The 22,929-nt window shown below is 39.2% G+C and overlaps 1 protein-coding gene across 9 annotated transcripts in view; it reads left to right on the forward strand.

Annotated features, from left to right (window-relative positions):
* The window catches only part of tfeb (transcription factor EB), a 47,627-nt gene extending 26,143 nt beyond the window's left edge, over positions 1-21,484 (forward strand). For 6 of the 9 annotated variants that reach the window (XM_041782758.1, XM_041782760.1, XM_041782755.1 and 3 more), the window contains 10 exons: positions 589-693; positions 974-1,141; positions 5,946-6,044; positions 6,230-6,418; positions 7,140-7,229; positions 14,768-14,885; positions 15,050-15,106; positions 15,644-15,719; positions 15,825-15,981; positions 18,213-21,484. In XM_041782758.1, the coding sequence (XP_041638692.1) occupies positions 664-693; positions 974-1,141; positions 5,946-6,044; positions 6,230-6,418; positions 7,140-7,229; positions 14,768-14,885; positions 15,050-15,106; positions 15,644-15,719; positions 15,825-15,981; positions 18,213-18,785 (1,557 nt within the window). In that variant the 5' untranslated portion in view covers positions 589-663 and the 3' untranslated portion in view covers positions 18,786-21,484. The remainder of the gene's footprint in view (positions 1-588; positions 694-973; positions 1,142-5,945; positions 6,045-6,229; positions 6,419-7,139; positions 7,230-14,767; positions 14,886-15,049; positions 15,107-15,643; positions 15,720-15,824; positions 15,982-18,212) is intronic. The other 3 variants (XM_041782763.1, XM_041782762.1, XM_041782764.1) reach the window with 3 other exon arrangements.
* Positions 21,485-22,929: the final 1,445 nt, after the last annotated feature.

Consider the following 22,929-nt stretch of genomic DNA (forward strand, 5'->3'; position numbering starts at 1 on the left):
AGACAAGTGATTGATCCAGCCGGCCAAGTGTTGCATTAAGAAAACGCTTTCTAGCATTCCTGCAGGTAAAGTGACACCAGTGTAAAGGTCTCAGAGCTGTCAGGAAACTTAGAATGATGAGATTTTGCAAACAGTTTTGCTGTCTAACCTGCAGTAAGAATCCATGTCATCAGTTTGTAGGCTATGGTTAGGTCAGGCATTTAACCTAGCTTAAACACACAAAGTAGTGTCATATTTGACATGAATTCAAGAGATCTTTTGTGATAGTTGTATTAAGATTCAAGAGTGGGTGTTCAAAATGCAGCAGACAATCAAATCTGCTGACACAAAGTTGAGTCAAAATAGTACAGCTAACCACAAAGACACTTATCTGACTTATCTATTCATATGTAAGAATAGTGAATCACATTAATGTATTTTCATCCTATGTCATTTTGTATCATTAATGCATGATCTGTGAATAACATATTGACTCAAGTATTTCTAAAACAGTTTGTCTGTTGTGGTAGTTTTACAAATGCATCTAATTTCTGTCTGAATTTTTCAACCTTTTCTTTATTTTTTCCCACCTTGTTTTGTCCTCCACAGCTTCCCATACCTCTCGGGCTGGACTGCAGTACATTGACATCAGCTCGCCCTCCCCTGCCCCCTCGCCCCCCAGCAATGGCCTCACGCATTGGGCTGCGGATGCAGGTATAAAACCTGAATTAACATTACAGCAAGCAGAACATGAACATCTTTGAGTCATACTAGCTTCCATCTCATGACTCTATTAGCAGTAAAGGAGGGGATGGTGTGGGATATATGGTGAGGTCAGTGTTACAGCATTTTGGGTCTTAACCACTGATATGTTTGGCTGTGCTATTTGCTGTTTCATATTGAGATGTGCGATTGTGCATGCTTTTGTTTTACAGGGTGACTTCATAGTTGAGTGACTCACCATTAATGATGTCTAAATATTGTTTGTCCCTAGCTGATGCGAGACCAGTTGCAGCAAGAGGAGCAGCGTGAGAGGCAGCAACAGCTTCAGCAGCAGCAGCAGTACATGCAGCTTCGCATGGCTGGGCCGCCTCCATCCACCCCGGCCATCAGTACTGTACAGCATTACCAAAACATGCAGGTCCCGGTGGAGGTTCTCAAGGTCAGTGAGGCTGCTGGACATGGTTATTTTCATTGTCAACTTATGTTGTTTATCTGATTTCATCACATATTATTCACTTCATTAACTGAGATCATTTCTCTGAGCCAAGAGTGACAAGTTCAGATTGCTTTTTTTTTAAGACTGTATTAAACATAGAGACACACATGGGTTTCTGAATATCTCTTTTGAAGCCAAATGACTAGGCCCGTAGATCAACCTAATCGATGACAGTGTCCTCCTTTCATCCTCCTGGTAGTCTAAATGAACTGAAAAATAAAAACAAAAAGCTGTTTACACATTTTTATTATTTCAAATCTCATTATGAAAATACTACCTGGCTCAGAGATGATCGAAACACAGCTGTTTTGAACATCTCCACATAGCCAGCCGTCACTTGACACCCCTGCACAACCTGAAGCTCCATTGTTCCATTGAAGGAAAAAGCACCCCAGATCACGATGGCGCCCCCTTCACTATGCCGCATAGGAAACATCTCAAGCGGGATCTCCTTGTCATGCCAGTAACGTTGGAAGCCATCAGGACTGTCAAGGTTACATTTTTTTCTCATCAGAGAATAAAATTTTCTTCCACCTTTCAGTGTCCCTTGTTTGGTGTTCCCTTGCAAATTCCAAATGGGAATTTGGAAATGGGAAGTTGCGAGAGGCCTTGTTTATGCAGCTCAACAATCCGACCACATTCAAAGACAGAAAGCTTTTTTGCCTTTGTCATCAGTGAGATCATGACAGTGTGAGTACCTGACAGAAAATGACATTGAATCCACATTTTTGGTAGATTTTGGCTTTTAAAGGCTATGGTCTTAAACTTTTGATCAGCTGATGCAAAGCCTATTTCAGTTTAGTTGTTGTTTTCAATAAATTGCTTACTCACTTATTTTTTGTCTCACTCCCATTTCTTCTTTTTGCATTTTGAAGCTCTACTTAGAACTTTCTTAAGACCAACAGTTCAAAATGCAAACTCTTGCAACTTTTAGCTGGTCTTAAAATTTTGATCAGGAGTGTATAGATGAAATAATGTCAGGTCAATTTTAAAAATTATTTTATAATAACAAAAGTTAACAGGACCCACTTGTTTTAGCCCATGCTGTGTAATATCCACACAGAAACACCAGACAGCATAAAATGTGTATTTATCAAGTTGAATTGAAATAAGTCCGCAGGTTTGAATGAAAAGGAGGACTTTCAGGGGTCATGAGACATCACTTTCCCCCCCCCCCTGCTCTTTGTCTGCAAACACACTAACTTTACAGTATGCATTTTAATGAGATGATGAAGAGACTTTATAAAATGCTTTCTGCTGTGAATACAACAGGCATTTTGGTCATCTTTTCTATCTCCACCAAACTTTGGATCATCTAGGAATGGGCAAAGAGCCAAAGTTACGCAAATATATAAGCACATTATGTAAATACATATGTTATAGCCTTAATGTAACCAAAATGGAAGGGATATTTAAAAGATTTTACCCAAAAAACGGAGAACAAATTCCTTTTTTGACCGTAAAAATACTTATTTCTGCTGTAAAAATGGTCCAAGGAGCTTGAACTTTTCGAGCCAGCCTCAAGTGGACACCTGAGGGACTGCTGATTTTTGCACTTCCAGATTATCTCTCATGTTTGGTTTTATCAGGTTGCCAAATAGTTTTCCAAAAATCAATTATGTTTATTAAGATTGGACAAGCAAATGATTAGAAATTATTTACAAATGACAGAGCATAAAGTCTTTATGTAGCCCACCAAATACTGTGAAATCGTTTTTTTCTTTTGATAATGACTGATATATATTCTCAAATATGCTGCTTAGAAGGACGCAGTTGCAAGTGATCTGGCAGAAAAAGACCAGTAGTTAATAGTTTTATCTGTACTAAGAAGAGTCCTTTGCACCTTTTAATGTACTTTTTTATTCTTCGACATTATGCATTCTATAGATATTAAAATAAAGTTGTTATATCTCTGTTAAACCACTTCTGGTCCAAAAACGAACACAAAAACACAACAGTAAGCTAAAGGTCTACAGTGATCTTGAGGGGACTGTCAGAAGCGAGTCTGGATGTTTGCTTTACACAGCAGCAGCGTCACACTGGGGAAAATCAGGGACAGAGAGAGAAAAATGTGGTAGAGCAGCAACCAGGTAGGGAGGCTGAAGGGGGGGGGGGACGAGGAGATAAGAGGAGGTTTGACATGTTGTGCGATAGGACAGACAGGAGCGTTGTAGATAGTCTGAGTCAGACAGGGACAGATAAAGCTGAAGTGACATTTTTGCTTGATTCCTAAGATGCTTGTGTGTCCTTATCTTTGCTGCTGTGTGTTTGTGTGCAGTGCTTCATTATGTGTGTGTCTGTGTTGCTTTATGGTATGTCAAACTGTAAATACAAATTCATGAAGAGCTATGTGCTGTATGGACAGTTTACTCTGTGTGCACGCATGTGTGTGTGTGTGTGTGTGTGTGTGTGTGAGTGTTTAGCGTTGTCTTTTCCTTTCATGCTGCAGATAAGATGAAATGTCCATCAGTCTCTCTGGGCCTGTCAAACCTCCTGAGCTGTTTCTTTTAACTTCATCTGTGCTGACAGACCTGGGCCAAATAGTTTTGACTGAATATTCCTTAGGCTCACGAGACCCTGACATGGTTAGATCTGACAGCTAATTGTGTGTTTTGATCTTAAGGGAGGAGATTTGATATAATAACATGTGCGAGTTGCATAGAGGTGTTAAAAATCTATTTACTCAAACTGTATTGTTGTTTTGACATTACTTTTGGTTCCAAAAAAAGGAGGATTTGGTGGTTTTGTGTCTGTGTTTGCATTAATTATGACCAGCCCTGTCCTCCACTGAGCTTTACTCTTTGATGTGAAATAGGGCTGCTAACTTCCAATAAATATCATAATCATGATTATCTTGTTCAATACTGAAACCATGATTATTAAATACAAATGATTATTAATTGTACAACTTCTGCATCTGAAATTTGAACTTAAAGAGTCTTAACACTGCTTTACCACTTCAGGCAGATCCATTTTCTCAATGCGTCTGTGTCCACAGATTTGCATCAGCAGCACATACTTACAGTATCATTTTTCATGTGTGTTAAAAGTTTAGGCACTACCATGCTAAGCTCGTGTACTGATATTTTTCATGCATGTTTTTTGTTGCATAAAGTTGAACTTTAAGTCTTGCAATAAAAGCCTGTATTTTAAGAGAGAGTCTTTAGTAGAAAATGCTGTAAGTAATTGAAGTTATTTGGGAGTTTGTTTTTTTGAATGTGACCACATGACCTGCAAAATAAGCTCATGGATACAGTATATAAGATGACTGAATCTGCATTAAAATAAATAATATAGTAAAATAATTATATGCTTATTGGGTGCATATGGCATAGTGTTTATGTCATGTACAATGTATGAAGGCGATGGTAATCCAAGAGAGCAGCCTGAGTTCAATCAGAGGCTACTTTCCTAAATGTCATTCCCTTCTCTCTTACCCCAGTTTCCCTCTCTTTCTCCCGTCCCTTCCAAATAAAACCAAAAGCTTGCACAGAAAATACTCCCAAGATGTCTTTGTTGACTAAAGGTTTATTTATGTTCCCTTTTCATACAAAAATACAGATGAGAACAAGATTTTAGGCCCCCTATGAAAATTTCAGTTTTTCCCCAAGTATTTCCCAAGTGCTTTTGAAAAGAACAATGAAAGCTTTTCCAAACATCCTAGTTTTATTTTGGATGTTTACATTATTTTACTTTGCACACACAAACAAAATTATTTCACTAAAAACAGAAACTAACGGGGTCAAAGTGATTGCCCCACACGTCTCCTGAAGAATCCAAGCCCATTCTTCTTTGGCCAATCGCTCAAGCTCCTTCAGATTTGATGGTCTCCTGGCATGGACCCTGGTCTTCAGTTCAACCCACAGATTTTCAATAGGATTCGAGTCAGGGCTTTGTGTAGGCCAGTCAATAACACCATTGTACAACAGCAGTTTGTGCTATGGCTCAACAAAAAAAGGGTGATAATACTTTTGACCCTGGTATTTTTTTGTGTTTGTGAAATAATTTTGTTTGTGTGTGCAAAGTAAAATAATGTAAGCATCCAAAATAAAACTGAGGTGTTTGGAAAAGCTGTGAAAAAAAATCCTTGCTTTTGAATTTTTATGGGGGGGCTAATCCTTTTGTCCTCATCTGTAGAACTGTGCATTTCAAATGCCACAACTGTCACTGCCCATGTACTCACAAGCCTATTCTGCAGGGGTGATTGTTAAAAAAAAGTATTCATTTGAGGCCCCAGTCTCAGACAGCCCTCCACAAGTCTTTCATTGCTGCTCCATCTCCCTCTTCTTTGCTATTCTGTTTTCAGTTTCTGTGCCCAGGTGAGCTAACAACATGAAAGTGTTTGTAGTTTCTAAAAACTCAGACAAAATTTGCAATACTTCCTCAGAAAGTTTAAGCAAAGCTGACATTTTTTAATAGCAGCTCAACGCTGGCCCTACGATCACCAGTGGTATTTCAAAGTTTGGTCCAAGACAATGTGCAACAATACAGACAAAATCAGCGCTAAGTACAAATAGAAAGCTCCATCCATATCCTTATGTATTTCAAACATAGAGCATAAATGAGCCTTCCATTGTGAGCTATATCAACTTAGTACAGTAAATCATGTGTTTGTTTATATTCATTTCTATAAGAAATTGGTCATAAGCAGTTATTTGCACAATCAAGAAATGATTAGATCAATATGCAAATTGATTTACAGAATCACAAATATTTACTCATCATTTTTTGTCCATTTATAATACAGGTGCAGACCCACCTGGAGAACCCCACAGACTACCATATCCGTCAGTCTCGGAAGCAACAGGTGAAAGAATACCTGTCTACAACCTATGCCACCAAGCAGGTACCTTTCCAGAAGACTCTACTGTATATTTGTACTGTCTGTCTCCTATAAGACAAAGCCTGTTGTCTGTTTTTTAACAATCCACAAGCATTGCTGCATGCTTACATTTTTAATACCCATCACAATAACCCTGCCTCCAATAACCTCCCCTCTCACTCTCTCTCTCTCTCTCTCTCTGTCTGTAGACAGTCCATGCAGTAGCAGGACTGGTGCCGCCATCTCCTCCTGCCAACATGGGACCCACAGGTGGATCAGCGTCTGCACCCCCACCTCTCGTCTCTCCTCACGTGCGCACTGAGCAGCTCATGTCAGGAAACAGCGCCCCCAACAGCCCCATGGCCATGCTCAATATTGGCTCCAGTCATGAGAAAGAGGTAGGAGCTCGTAAGCGTGGGCATAAACATAAACCTTTAAACATTAAATCTGTTTCTGTAATAAAGAGAAATTAACTATTGGAGAATTTCCTTTAAATATGACTTTATTACACTCCAGTATATAACAGTGTGGATTAAATATTACCCCCAAAGTGAGATTATCTTCATATTTTATGAAAGCATCATAATAACTTAATTGCTCTTTAGTAGCAGGGAGCAGTGTTAGTAAATGTGTTGCTGTTAATGTGTTGTGTGTTCAGTATGTGAGGGGATTGATGTGTTGACTAACTCACAATAACCTAAACTGGCTATCATTGGAATTTAAACATCTATTATGGCCTTGCAAGAGTCATCAAAGCTTTACAAGAGACAGCAGAATACGAGGCCCTTTGAACCTGACAGACTTTGACCGCCTCTCCTCCGCCTCCACCTACCCCTCTTTCATCAACTCTCCCTCCTCTGAGAAAAATAGCACTACCACTTATCCTCCATGACAGAGAGATCATCTTTTTAAGTTTTCTCTTGAGTACATCATGCACCTGCAGTCAAGTTCAATTAGAAGCCTACATGCCAACATGTCTCAGGTTCTCACCTTCGATTAAAGAAGAGACAGTACCCTCTGTATGGTGTTTCCAACAGTTAAAGCATTCCAAGACTTTTAATCAGATGACAAAAAGTCTTAAAATCATCAGAGTAACACTATTTCTCCTTTATTTTCCAGATGGATGAGGTTATTGAGGACATCATCAGCATGCAGTCCAATTATGACGATATTCAAGGCTACATTGATGCTGGCCAGATGTCAAACACAGTAAGTTAAACCAGCCCACCAACAAGTTCAGCAATCCTTCATATTTCGTCTCTATGATATCTAGACATGAACCCAACAGACTCCAGTTTCAATTTCAGATTTATACAAAGATATATTAGGGGCTCTCTAAAAGAAATAATAACAAGAATCAGTTATTTTTATAAAGAAAAAGCTTGAAGTATTTTAGTTGGTGAAGTGAGGCACAAGATGTGCTCCGCTTTAGTGTTCCCCCGGAAAATATTCCCCAGATATACGTTCCTCTTTGTTTGTTTTTTTTATTGTTTTTTTTTTTTTTGAAAAAACATTTACAGAAAGACATCAGTTATCACATTACAGCTTGTCATGAAATATACATTATTATACATCTTGCTGAGTCATGTGTCTTTTCTTGTCCATTTTCTAGCAATAATACTCAACTTAAGCCAGAATGGAGAAAGAAACAAAAACATGAACAAAACAAAAAGTAAAAAGGAAACCCTAGGAAATCCAAGCAGACAATATTTGGATATTAAACAGATTAAACAGCCTCATTCCTTAGCATCCATCAAATGCGCCAGAAAAGGGCCCCACACATCAAGGAAGAGGTCCTCCTTCCCAGCCACTCTATGAATTACCCGCTCATAGCTTGCCGTTGTGCTCAACAGCTCAAGCCATTCTTTAAAAGTAGACATACTGGATGATTTCCAATGGCGCAAGATAATCCTACAGCCAGTCATCAAGGCCAGACGGCACCACAATTTTTTCCATTTCGTTATTTCAACATTATCTGGTATACGTTCCTCTTTCTAAAGAAATACAGCATTTCAGTAAAATTCATTTCCTGAGTTAAATTCTAAATTCCGTTTTTATTGGCCGGCAACATGGAAATCATAGGGCACTACGTGTGGAAGAATCATACACAGCCTCAACAGCCTGGCACTTCCTCCTCATGCTGGTCACCAGCCTGGTCACACACTGCTGTGGGATAGCATCCCATTCTTCAACCAGCATTTGTATCAAGTCAGCCAACGTGGTTGTGTTGGTCACTCTGGCATGAACAGCACGCCCAAGCTAATCCCACAAGTGTTCAATGGGGTTGAGGCCAGGACTGCTGGCAGGCCATCCCATCTTCTTCACTCCCAAATTCTGGAGTTAGTCTCTTATAAACCTCGCTCTGTGGGGGCAAGTGTTGTCATCTTGGAGGATAGAGTTCCGTCCCAAACTGTGGAGATATGGGACTACCACTGGTTGCAGAATCTCACCTCAGTATCTGGCAATCAGGCACCTGGTTGTCAGGACCTGGGGATACCAGAAGATCAGAACAAGAGTCAATATCAACAGCAAAATAAGCTGTTTGGCATTGGCAGAGAAGATTTGGAAATGTCTCATTGGTGCAACCCACATACTTAGCTCTGCTGCTCATCCCACAAATGCATGTTCCTTACAAATGTGGCACCATTTAAAAGTGAAAAAGAACAGACTTTCAAACAGTAGAAGATTTATTGCCAAGAAGCATTGTTATAGCACAGAAATAATCTACCAAGCCCAAGTGTCCTTGGTTTTTGTGCTGGGTTTATATGAATTCTAAAGCACTTCAAGCTAATTTTGGGGAGGGTGTTGGAGGCTATTGGGCTTTTTCATCTAGTGGAAAGGAAAGTAGACTGGGCAGGAAATCACAGCAGAGAGTGGAAAATTACATGAGGCAAAAGTGTTAAAGGCCCAGAAATAAAACTTAAAAAAATCTATTTATTAAACTTGAAGATTTCTAATTTTCTTCTCATAAACTTACAGATTCAGTTAATTACCTCCACCAAGGAGGCTATGTGATCTGGTGTGTTTGTTTGTTTGTTTGTTTGTTTGTAAGCAACATAACTCAAAAAGTCATGGATGGATTTTCATGAAATTTTCAGGAAATGTCAGAAATGGCATAAGGAAGAACTGATTAGATTATGGGACTGATCCAGATCACCATCTGGATCCAGGAATTTCTTAAAGGATTCTGTGCTATTGGGAGATAGGGCTAATGGCAGAGGTCTGCGCTGTTACCCCTTTACACCAGGAGATGGCGGACATGAGTAACTTATTCAAAATTTTGGAGTTTATAGAGTTTGAAAGACACACCCCCGGTTGAGGAGATGAGTTGGAGTGTAACAGAGAGAAAGACAGCGAATTGTACCGAGAATACTCACAATGCTGGGAGGAATAGAGGAATATTCACCATCTGCCATGTCTTTCAGTTGTCCGGTGAGACCATAGGTGCTTCCGCCATGACAGTCCACCCGTAGCAAAGCCAATGCTTTGCCTCACTGTGTCTCCACCCCACTGGGGAGGGAGTAATCGGCAAATTAGATTTTGGGAGTGATCCGGATCACCCTCTGGATGCAGGAATGTTTTTAAAGGATTCTTTACTATTGAGAGATAGGACTGATGGCGGAGGTCTGCGCTCTCTGAGTGCTTTTCTAGTTTTATTTCTTATTTCTTAGACAGACCCTAATATACCATCGTATGTTTAAGGTTGGAATGTTTGAAAAGATATAAAACCCATTTCTGGGAAGTTACAAAGTGTTTTGATTTTTTGTTCTGTGGAAAGGAAAATAGATAGAGCAGGGAATCAAGACAGAGAATGGGAAGTGACATGAGGCAAAGTGCCAAGTGCTGGAGTGTAACCTGGGTTGCTGGAGGACTGTAGGGCCTGTGCTTAGATCAAGCTGTCTGACCACCAGGCCATCTGCTGCTTGATGATCACTTTAATTTGTAAATACAACTGGGATGACTGGACTGAGCTGCTTTATCTAGGTAACGTGTTCTTTTCAAAATCTACAAACAAGGGAGGTAAAACATTTTTAAAATAGTATTCAACTAACACGAGATGATTTCAGTAGACATAAGACATAATAGACAAAAGACATAATGGGATGTAAATATCCACTCTGTACATGTTGTATGTATTTGTGTTTTGTGCAGTGCTCAGGTGTTGTACACCTTTAAGGTAACAGTTTTACAGTCCCTGCAAATATCTGTAAAGTTGTATTCTGGGAATATAAAGTAGTCTTTTGGGCTCAGTCTGCTTTAAGTGAGTCAGAGTCTTCAGATGTGCTGTGTCATCAGTACTCAGACTTTGGCTTTTCAGTAGTTCCTGTAATCACAGTTCCTGCATCTGTGGAGTTTTCTCTTATTCATCAGTGGTCAGATTTTTTTTGTTTTAGTTCCCTATTTTCATTGTTGCGGTGCTGTTATAAATGCAGTTACCAGTCCCGTTATACCACACAAAGTGGGCAAGAAATGTTGACTGCGGCATTTTTCTGCAAGAACTGCCATGTTGAATGTCCATGCATTTTTGCATGGTCTAATTAGAGGCAACATGTTGTGTCTCTTGCTGCCATATTCAAAAACACACAGGATTCTCGCGTGTTCACATGCAAATTGTATAACTTAATCTCTTCACATTCCATCCTTTAACCCGGCTGGACATAGTGGAAACTGTATGGAAGACATGTCAGATGGGGACCATACCGTGCTTTGTGTTGAAAGAAACCAACTCAGAAAATTAACAATTAAACTGCCAGCAGTTAGAGTTCAACTTGTTTACAAGACATCCAGAGAGGGAGGGAGCGAGGTGGAGAAGGAGAGGAGAGGGGGGAGGAAAAGAAGGGAGGAGGGAGAGGGGGGATGAGGGCAATTTGTGCAAGGGGAAAACAGGCTGAAAGTCCAGTTAGGGGAAAGTTCACTCTTGTTTGGTGGGGAGCGGAGGTAGAAGAAAGACGGGATTGGTGCAGCCCAGGTCAGTCTCTCAGGACAGGGGCAGTGGTGGCAGAGAGAGGAGCTGTGAGTGAGAGAGAGCGCGGGCCTAGAGAGGGCAGGAGTAGAAGATGAAGGAGATGAGTAAGACATATGCCATTGTGGAAGTAATTGAAGGAGAACAGATTCAGCTGGTAAGAAGCACTGCTTTTTATCACACTGTTTAGTTTGACTTTTGTTAGTGCCTTAGCTTTGCTCTGAGTGAACAGAAGTTTGACAGATGCCGAGAGGGCTCTAACTCCCAACCTCAGGTCCCTGATTAGAGAGCCGGGATGGGTGTTGATCTTGTGGACTGGAATCTGAAACGTTTTAGATGGTTTTATTCAGGATTTCAAGATTCAAGGTGTAGTTTTGAAAGAGATATTGACAGATCTGGACCGGTGCAGACTCTGCTCACTGTGTGGTCGTCTGCCTGACTGTGTGTTTGAGAGAGACTGAGAGGGAACCCCAGGCAGCTTCCTGTGGCTTTTTCTCACATTTGGTCCTGTACTATTGATTGTTTCATCAGTATGAGTGTGTCAGTATGTGTGCGTACTTGCAAACATTACGCTGATTGATTAGATAAGGCTACTGATGAGCCCTTAGGATGATTAGTCTGTGTGTAAGGCCAGAGCTGGACTGACCGAGAGAGAGGAGCAGGCTAATATGATCAATACCAAACCATCAACTCATTTTATTATTATTTCTTATCACATATGAATGAATGTTTTATCTTAAAATATAGTAGTTTGGGTATATGGCTGCCAGTTTTGTCTCTGACAGAGCAGTGAGTTAAATTCACTTGCTAATCCTGACGGGGATTAAAGCGGAAAACTCTGTGGAATTCATGGAATCTCAAAGTTTAGTAAAAGCACCACTGAATACCAGGCACAAATGAACAGTGTGTGAGTGTAAGTGTATGTGAATGGATGGTTAAACCAGCTCGCAGTCATGCCTAGATGTCTAATTGAATTAGATGGGTTGTTATCAGAGCTGGCTGTGTGCAGAGGTATCTGCAGAATTAGAGAATTGGATTTACTTTAAAGTGATTATATTTGAGTTTATTATTTGTAGATAAAAAAGGAAGCAACCACATCTGAGTGGGGCATTAAAACAAGTTTTATGAGGGATTTTGTCTCTTAAAGTAGTGCATAATTTTGTCTTGTTTTGCACAGTTGAAGCAGATTTCCTCTAGATGGCTTTTTAATTTATTTTAAATGTCTGCTGAAAGCAGTCATTCTACTTCCTGTTGAATTATGTCATTGAACGTGAACTGTGAGATGTGATTTTCCACATGCAGATGATGCTGCGTAGTCCATCAGTACCAAGGTTATATTAGTTTTGGATTTTTCATTAGTTTCTATTTTTATTTTGTTTTCATTTTCTGTGTTCAATTTCAGTTTAGTTTTTATCAGTTTTGACTGCCGGTTTGTTAGTTTAGTTTAGTTTTTATTTTGCAAAAATGCTTCATTTTAGTTTTAGTGTTAGTTTTAGTTTTTTAAAGATAGATGTCGGGTCTGAGTGAGCGTCATAAATTTTTAAAAATATATTAAAACAGGCCACTCTTCACTTATAATTTATTTATTTGATTATGATTTTTTAATACAACTCATAAAACTACCACTGTGTGAAGTCTCAACTTATCAGATAAGGCAACTTTATATCCCAGACTTGGGTGTCAGTGCCAGTCAGTATGGTTGTGTCAAAGACTAAAACTAAGGATATTTTGTCTCCATTTTTATTTTATTTTAGTTAGTTTTGTAAGTGCACTATACAGTTTTGGTTATTTTTTGTTATTTTGGTAAAGCTTAGTTTTTATTTAGTTTCAGTTAACTAAAATGATTTTTGAATTTTAGTTTTTGAATTTCAGTTATCTAGTTAGTTTTAGTTAACTATAACAACCTTGATCAGTACTTGAGAAGTGGCTTCAGTAATTTCTACTTTTCTGTATTCTCTAGATGTTCTGTAAATTTTTTAAAAGGGCATATCATTTACATACAAACATGTGGAGCTCTGTTTATGTGTGTGAATCTGTTTGATCTTAGAGCTCACACAGTAGCCAGTAGATAAGGTATCTCCTCCTTGATGTGCTTTATCTTTCAGGCCTCATTAGCAGCAGCACATTTGCCCTCCCTGGCGGGAGTACCGCACGATCACTAACGGTGCAAATAAAAGTGCACGTAGGACTCAAATTTATACGGTTACAATTAAAAGGAAATCAAGTCTTTAGGAGTCCCTACAAAAGTAATTACTGCTCTTATGCAACGTCTAAAGTGCAAAAGTTAGGAGCTCAAACTGAGGAGCTGTAGAAGGCAGAGGAGAGAATAAAGGTATAAAGAGTGATCATAAAGATAGGATGATAGTCAATCATTGCTGTGTGTTTGGCAGGCTGCCTTAGGTGTGATGTTATTGCATTATCTCCTGCTGTGAGGGCTATCTGTACTTTACAGCACAATAAACACGAACACTGACTTTATGAAGACCCTTATGAAGGTGTTGGAAGCTGTAAATGAGTTGTCCAGGAAACAAAGAAACCTGACAAGTCTAAAACTGAGTTTAAATTAGCTTGACTACTGTTTGAATTAATTTTTGCATTTCATTACAATCATTCCTGTCATACCAATATCATACATTAGCAGACATTATGTTCAGTTGCAGCCTAAAGAAGAACCTTGATGCTATGTGTTTATCAACGATAAGGCCTTTCTTTTGTTAGCCTGAGTGCCTTTACAACTGTTAGTTACAACCAGGAGTTCACGACTTCTGTACTTAAGTAAAAGTACAATTACACAGGCTAACATTTATTTATGGAGAAGTAGAAGTGTTGGTCTATAAATCTACTCAATTGAAAGTAAAAAAGTATTTCATTTAAAGTTTATTTCAAGCACTGAGTACTGAGTAGCTACAGAGGAATCTAAAGAAAAAAATGATTTTTCCGCATTGGTAAGAACAAGATTTCCAGTCATGCTGTTCAGTTAAAATCCCACCTCTGTAATAAAGTGTAATACACAGAAAAATGCCATTGTTAATTAAACTCATATATAGTTAAATTTCACACTTTAAATTTGTCCATACTGGGCCACAATGCATAAAGTTAAACTACACTTGAAAAAAACTATTTTACAATATGACATAGCTGCTGTAGCTTTTGTAAGTCTGTGGCATGGTGTTTCTCCTCTGGCAAGAACAAAGCAGAGCATCAACCTCAAAGCAAGGCCATGCATCCTGATGAATAGTCACTATGCACCCTTTAGGAACATCTAAAGTCACAGGAGGGAACTCTAACTCAGTGGATAACTTCATTCATGGTGCAAATGTGGCACACATACAAACTACAGCAATCCACCAGAAGCATGACCAAAAAGACCCCAGAAATCATCAGCTATTTTGGGGGTGATGTGAAATCATTCTCTATATTAGAAGTAGAAAAAGTACAAGAGTTTTGTACTTGAGTAAAAGAACAGTTACTCTGGATAAAACTTACTTAAGTAGAAGTAAAAGTACTAATTTAAAAATTTGCTCATGAAAAAGTAAAAGAACCCCAAAAACTACTTAATTACAATAATTTGAGTAAATGTAATTAGTTACTTTCCACCCCTGATTACAACTTTGATTTAGATGATGAGTAAAAACAGCCCCTCTACTCTTTTTTTTGCTCCTATATCACAGTAATGTGTTATCTGCAGCTATTTTGAGCTGACATAATAAGTGAAATGTTGTTTCATTGTTTAAAACTGATGGTTTTATTAATGAGCTATGTTCTGGTTGTGGTCTTTCCCCAGCTCCCCCTGTCTAGCAGTCACCTGGATGTGTATACGGGTCCTGGGATGAAGGGACCAGCCGTAGCGATGACCAGTAACTCCTGTCCTGCCAACCTCACCATTAAAAGAGAACTGTCAGGTGCGAAAATCAAAAATTTTGCATTTTTTTATTCACATTTCCTATGAGGAAATTTTTACCTTGCTTGCCATGTCATTCTGTAATTAATGTAGAACAACTGCTGACACTACTCCCAATCTGGCTTAGTGTCGGATGTTAGTTAATCACTTTCTGTTTTTGCAAAGATGCAGAAGCCCGTGCTCTGGCCAAGGAGAGACAAAAGAAAGACAACCACAATCTGAGTGAGTCTCTAGCTTTGCATGCTCATGAACTTAATGGTCAACCCCCTTTACCTCTTTCAGTCCAGAGCTGTGCACTCCTTTATTAACATATGTACACACCACTACCTCACACACACAGAAACACACACTAACAGGCCATAATCTGTCTCTTGCAAAAACAGTTTTATACAACCTTGCAGTGATTTAGCTGACATAGTGCAACTTCTTGGTGGATGGTTAACCTGTCCGTTTCTGCTATTCTGGCACTTGCGTGTAATTGCCTGTGACTGTGTGTGTGTGTTTGTGTGTGTGTGGTAGCCTTAACACTTTACCTTGTCACCCTTTTCTGTATTTAAGCATTTGCACTCTATATTTTGTTTTGGCACATTATTGAACAACTAGCTGCACATTTCAACCCACTCTGTGTCACTGAATGCATGAGTTGATGGTTACAGTTCAGACCTAACCTTGAAAAAGTCTTCTTCTTTTGAGCTCTCTTTACTTTGTCCTTTGTCTCCTATTTTATCTGCATTTTGTCTCTACTTTGCTCCTCTATAGTTGAACGCAGGAGGAGGTTTAATATCAATGATCGCATCAAAGAGTTGGGCACTATGATCCCGAAAACCAACGACCTGTGAGTTGCTTTTGCTACAATGTAGTAAAAATGAGGAAGAAATGTTTGAGTTTAATCACCTACTGCCGGTTACTTATCAGTCAAAATTTCTTTTGTACGTTACTGTGTGCACAGTGATGTGCGCTGGAACAAAGGCACTATACTGCGGGCGTCTGTTGAGTATATCAAGCGCATGCAGAAGGACGTGCAGAGGACCAGAGAGGTGGAGAACAACTTTAAAAGGATGGAGATGGCTAACAAACAGCTGATGCTACGCATTCAGGTAACTCAACTTTGCATGGAGAACACAACACCAGATGGAAAGTTGTTTGTTAGATTTTGGTTAGAAAAAATATATCTACATAATAATAATAAATTAGTTTAAAAGTTAAATAAAATGATAAACGCATCAGGGTAAAGCTATTGTAAATCCAAACCTCTGACTCTTGCTGAGACAGTTTGTCATTTTTATCCAGAAAAAATGAGTTCACATTATTCCACTGATTCCAATGGTTTTCTATTTAGAAATTGGGATTTTTAAGAGAACATGCTGCAGCTTCCTTAGCACCCCTACTTCCCATGCCATTTCAAATAGAAAGTTTATTCAAAGCTTTATCAGCAAGAAAAGGAAACAAGACAGTGTTAGTTATTTAAAGAAATCATGCCTAATTCAGTGTCTCAAGCAGGTCGGTGATTGTGGTCCATTTTCTTTATTCTGGGAAGATTCAGGCAACAGCACTGTAAAAATGTTTTTGTTTTTATTGTATAAACTACTGGTTTCCATCCTTTTCCTTGAAAAACAAACCCACCGGGGTGGTTTTAGTAATTTTGAGGCCCCAGGTGAAGGCTCAGTATGAGGCCTTCTGTTTCCCCAAGCAGTCATAGCGAATGGACAAAATATATATTTTTTTTTCCAGATAATTCAGTCCAGTGTACTGATGATTCTGCCGTACAAAATCTGGTGTCAATATTTATCAGCTCAGGTCATAAAATTCTTAAAAAGTCTTAAATGTGATTGTTAAAAGTGAGTTGGAAACCTGGTTCTCAAAAACATCTTTGTCTGCATACAAACCTAAAAAAGCATTTTAACATGTTGTAAGGAGCACATCATATTAACAGCAGTGGTATTTATGAGAATTTATTTTTTTCTATAAATAAGTCCAGCTCACTCAAAGACAGCAACAATGTCCTTGATGTGAAAATTTCTTTGCAGTTTCTCTGCAGTGACCATTTCATTTTCAAAGTTGTGCCACCAACCTGAATCAGGACTCCCTCAGAGGTGCCTATGCTCACAGCAGGGTTTATGTCTTGGGAGTGTTGTATGAAGCAGCAGAGACCCCTGTAGTCCTTTTAGCATCTCTGTTCACCAGTGACGTCAGGAAAAACTGGTGCACAGTGTGACGTTTCAAGCCAAAATCTCTGTTTTCCCTATCTGTATACACTGAAAACTGTACAACTTGATTAATGTTTATTTTAATTGAAAAAATGTTCTGCCAGCTGGAGGTTTTTAATTTTAATATTTAGTATTTTAAATTGGAGGCCTACTATTTGTTTTACAGTGTATAAATGCTGAAAACCATGCTTCTAAACATCTCTACATGAAGTTGTCAAAAAAGGAGTTTTAAAAAATCACATCAGTGACCTTAAATGCTGTTTGCAAGACAAAAGACAAACAAAAATCTCTGTATTCAAAAACATTCGCCCACATGTGGTCAAGGCCTCAGAAATGTATCATCACATTATCTTACCATATCATTTTAACATGTCTCTTGGCCTGGTATAACTTATGCTATTGAGATATATGATCACTATTGTTGTAGTATCAAAAATCATTGCATGCCATTTACTTCATAGAAAGTCACCAACTCATTATTTCATTGTGTCTACAGAGATCTACTACCTACTTTTTGCTTAATATGAAGATATTTTGGGGCTTTACGGGGCACTAGAACCTTGCTGCTGGGGCCAAGGGTCCTCCTATGGGACATTTTTGGATAATCAAAATATAATTTGATTCTGTTTTATTCACTCTTGGCCCACATTTGCATGCCAAATGCATGTCTAAATCATTGAAAGTGATTTGTGAAATGTACCTCTTATCTAATACATACAGACCTGTGATGACAATATGAGACTCCTTGGAACATGAGGCCCTAGGTGGCTGCCTACCTTCCAGTGAACACGCACACTAGACCAACATGAGAAAAAGCAATATGTTTTGTCAAAACATGTTCAATTTTAACAAAAATGTTAAGCATGAATAGTTTTTTGTAGTATCATCGGCAATGACGAATGTTTATTTTCTAGTGCAAGCTCAACATCTTTTTTTAATTTTACATCCCAAAGAAACAGGCCTGCACACATCAGGATGTTTGATGAGAACAGATGGTGTAATCCAATTAAAGGCAGTTACAGCAGTTTTTTAGGAGATATTAAGAGAGAATAACAGAGTAAGAAATTTCAGTATGAATGCCTGACTGATAAAGCTTTCCCCCCTCCACCTGTTGTCTACAGGAGTTAGAGATGCAGGCTCGTCTGCACGGCCTCCCCAGCAATTCCCCCTCCAGTCTGAACCCCAATGAGCTGATGGCTCCTTACATAAAACAAGAGACCAGCCCCGAGGAGAATCTCTCTCACCAACAGGCCCACCACCAGCCCCAGCACTTACCCCAGAACCAGGCTCATCCCCAGGCCCAGCAGCACCACCACCACTTCCTCCCACAGAACCACCTCCACCACCAGGGCCAGGCTCAGCCTCAGCCTCGGCAGCTGCCACCACTCCCTCAACACCTGCAGCCCCAGTTACCCATCCAGTACCCGTCTGTGGGGAGTTCCCAGGCTTTTGACTTTACCCAGTCGCTAGACTTGTGTGACGGGATCTCTGGCTTCTCGGATGGCATGTCGGGGCTTGGTGACTTGGGCGGGCTGGACATGCAGGGGAGGAGAGGTGAGCTGGGCTTCCTGATGATGGACGAGCCCCTGTCCCCCATGGGAGGAGACCCACTGCTCTCTGCGATGTCCCCTGAGGCGTCGGTCGACTCCAGTCGCAGATCCAGTTTCAGCATAGAAGATGGAGACATACTGTAGACACACATGAGCACATACAGATGTTTCACAGAGGTTAAAGCACAACAAACACTCACAGCACATACAGGAGGAGGGAAAGAAAATCATCCACCCAGCACACACACAAAAAACACTCGTTTTTGGTACTATAATTTGGAGTTCAAGATGGTACACAGCACCCATTGGCTGATACTGTATAGTAGAAACTTTCACACATACACAGGGACACACAATTACAAAGTGCATGTGGGACAAACTTGACACGTTGCCCAACAGACTGAGCATTTACAAGGGCTGAACTCACACTGCCAGGTCAGGAGTTATAGAGCACACTTGGCCTCGTTTCCATAAAGGTGCCTCTGAATCATAATTGAACAAGGGACAAAAACCAGCAGTTAATTAGATTGAAGTTATCAGATACAAGGACAAACCGAGTGCATTGTCTCACTCGATAGAGGACAAGTTATTTTCTCCTTACATCAGCCTCTTTTAGCAACCATAAATGATTGAACGGACGATAGTGAATAAAATGGAAATAGCTTCATGGTCCTGCATGTGTAATTCATCTTAGGGGGATGCAGTCCAGCCTCATTGTTCTGTTGCTCAATCTCTTATTCCACAGTTTGTTTTTTTGCCTCCAGCACTCACTGTTTGACAAAGATCTGTGTTAGCCTGCTAAGCTGAAGTCTTTTCTCTTTTAAGAGATATTTGAAAACTCCACAGATGAAAAGGTGATCCGGCTTTAAAGCAAACACTTGTGCTTGCAGACACTCTGCTAGAATCTTACGGTTTATAACACTTATATTGTCATGACCTTTGCCCGAAGATTACACCATAAAAAGTGTGTTGACCTGGTGAGACAGTAGAGAAAACCATGCGATAGGAGTCAAAATACTCAATATACAAGCGGGATCATTTTTGAGCAGAAGCAGCTGTTAACCTGAACTGCCAGGCTTACAACCTCTATCAATGTGCCTTCTTATTTTTGCAGCTGGTGCTCTTTAAAGGGTTGCAGTTATGACTTGGGATAAGACTTAAATATCAACTTGGGTTATGCCTGTAAATGCGTCAGTTTACCTCTGTACCTTAAAGCTCCTGTGAGGAGCTTTTAGCTAGTTATGAAACAGACTGAAATGAACACTGATACCTCTGTGTGCCCTACTAAAACAAACAAGATCATCCATGACAAGACTGATTATTTCTGTATAGTTTTTTTTAATACTTGTAGCCGCTGCTGCAGGGTAGGCGCCAGATGAAGTGAGGCTTTCTTTTTTTTACATTTTCCGTGGCACAGTGAGTGATATGATTGACTGTTTAAAGATTTTTCATCAGAAACCACCACTGACATGTACAGGAAAAGATTAGCAAAAAAGAGAGGTGCCAGTTTGTCCAAAAGCACATCAAAAGGAAACAAAAGTTCCTCACAGGAGCCCTAAATGTTTTCATACATTTTCTGCTCACTTTCAGGCCCTGACTTGTGCTAAAGGCTTAGGTAGTAGGTAGCAGGCGCAGTCTTATCTCCACTGTAAAAGCACATCTCACACGCTCACTCATTAAACCATCAACGTGTTCACAAATAGGCTTTATAGCGCTCCCATGCCTACAGTTCAATACATACAGTGCAGTGTAGAGGCTATTTTCAAATCAGCTCCTCTGTCTCTCTTCTGTCTCTCTCCTGATGAATGCAGTGACATTTTCAGCTGCAGAGGCTGACCTCAGGTCTGCTGTTAAGCAATGGGGATGTGTAATTGCGTTGGTTGTAGTCATCACAGTGATGTTTGGGGCCGTCCACAGTCATATATTTGCTGTGGTAACTTGATCCTGGGCTTTAAATTAATTTAACTCACGATCAGTGTCGATAAAGGTAGATAAAACATTTATGGTGATTATTATTATTATTTTTGATTAAAAGAAGTTGTTTTCTTTACTATATAGTTTGTTGTTTTATTTTATCTCCCAAAGCACTGGAAACTATATTATTGTTTTGACTTTGTACATTGGAAGAATTTTTGGAATAAGATTTATTTCAGATGTTTTATGCCACTAAGCCACTTAAATGTGTTTTATTTGTATTTGTTGTTTTAGTTCTGTTTTAATTATATTCCAAGATTACCCTTTTCTTCTCAGAGCCATTTTGGTTTGCAAACTATACACAGGTATTAAAGCCATCCATGTTTTATCAGTGGAGGAGCAGGGAGACATTTGTGAACTTTCAGATTCACTGTAGAGATGAAGTGATCATGTACATTTTCAATGCCATTTTTATATGATTGGGATTTTACTTTTCTCATTGTTTTTAATTTTAAACCACTCTTAGATGAAAGTTGATTCTTTAATTTGACTGAATCCAAATTGCTCAAAATATATGAATGTAAGCTCTACAGGTGGTTCTGCTTCAACTGAAGCAGAACGACTCAGCTTTTCCCTCTCTTTTTGTTGATTTCCTGGAGACTGGATTAACTCTGAGCCGAGGAGTTGTGGTTGTTCTGGTGTTGTAGCACTGACTCTGCAATTGTTTCTGTCCGTCTGTCTGCCAGTGTTGTGCCTCCCCCTCCCTTATCAGCCACAGTTGGACTGTTATTGTATTGTCACACAGCCGACACTCCAAAGAGCCGCTCAGGCCTCCTCTACTCTTCCACTGGAGAGCGCTCTCTGCAGAACAAACTACACAGGGAAAAGTTGTTCTGATTTTACAGAGATTATAAAATGTTTTACGAGAATCCATTCACTGACTTTTGGTGTTTCTTTACTGCTGTGACTTGAGAATTATGTGTGTGGTATTGTACGCTATTAGATATAGATCATTTTTTTCAATCTCATGGTCAAAACAATGTTTAAATCTCACTTCAGTCAAAGAAAAGGTCCGGGACTCATGGGGTGAGAAGAACAAACAGTTTTATAATTTTAAGGTTTCTGTAAGTCACAGGCCCTTGGAATTATCCAAACTTCTACCCAGCACTTTAGATGTACATGCAGAGTTTTGTGTGGGCAGAGCAGGTTTCACATTCATCCTGATACAAGCTGAAACATACTTAATCATAGTTCAAGAATAATGTCACAATAAATGAATTAAAATGACTTAAAATTGCAATTAAATGCCTAAATTAACATTTCTGCATCATCTCAGTTAATACAATGTAAGAACATCTTATTTTAAATCAAATAACATCAAACTCAATCATAACTCAATACAAAAGCATCTAAATGAAAATTAAAAATACCCTCTCTGCAGTTAGAAACAAAATGCTGGCGTCAGGCTAAAACCTCATCTCTATTTTTCATTATTTTATTTTATTTTTGTTTTTCATAAATCAGAGCTATTGGTCACCCTTTGCATTGACAGTGGGTTTTATCATATTTTAAAGCAATAAAATGTGTCAAAACATATGTTGATTGTGACCATTAATTCTCAAGTATGTAACATTCAATGAGAACTGTGTAGAATCCTCATTGGCTGGAGCATCCTCCCTTGCTGGTTTTCCTTAAGTGAGTGCAGTGCGAGGAGGCGTTGCAGAAGTGTGTTATTCTTTTAGATGGCTTCAATAACAAGACCCTGACGGGTTGTGTTGTTTTTGTGGGCAAACGACACTAAAAATAAATCTCTCACTGCAGCTTTAAGAGTTAAATTAATTGGAAATATACAGCTTTTTTTCCTTTTCCTGGAAAGTGGTGATTTTGGAGGTACACAGTTTTGCTCCAAGGCCAGCGAAAACCCAAAAATATTCAGAACCCCTTCACTTTTTCAGTTTTCTTATATGTCCGCCTGCTGCTACAGTAAAAAAAAAAAAAAAAAAAAAAAAAACCTCATTAATCTACACTCCAGGCCTCATTATGGAAAAATCTTTTAGATTTTTTCGCAAATTCATTGAAAATAAAAAACTGAAACATCATGTTGAAATAAGTATTAAGACCCTTTGCAAAAACACTTAAAAATGAGCTCAAATGCCTCCCATTTCTCTAGATCTTTGCTGAGCAATTTCTACACCAGGAGTTCTCAAACTTTTGGGGGTCAGGGACCCCTTACAGGGCAGTAAATGTTCCAGGGATGCTCACATAACTCTCATGTGAATTAAACCAACTGCCATTTGTACTCCTGGATGCTGTATTTTAAAATCTTCAACTTAAATACAAGCTCTTGTCCAATTGAGTCTGACTTCATGCTTTT

Source organism: Cheilinus undulatus, linkage group 3 (assembly GCF_018320785.1).
Source record: "Cheilinus undulatus linkage group 3, ASM1832078v1, whole genome shotgun sequence".
Classification (NCBI taxonomy): Eukaryota; Metazoa; Chordata; class Actinopteri; order Labriformes; family Labridae; genus Cheilinus; species Cheilinus undulatus.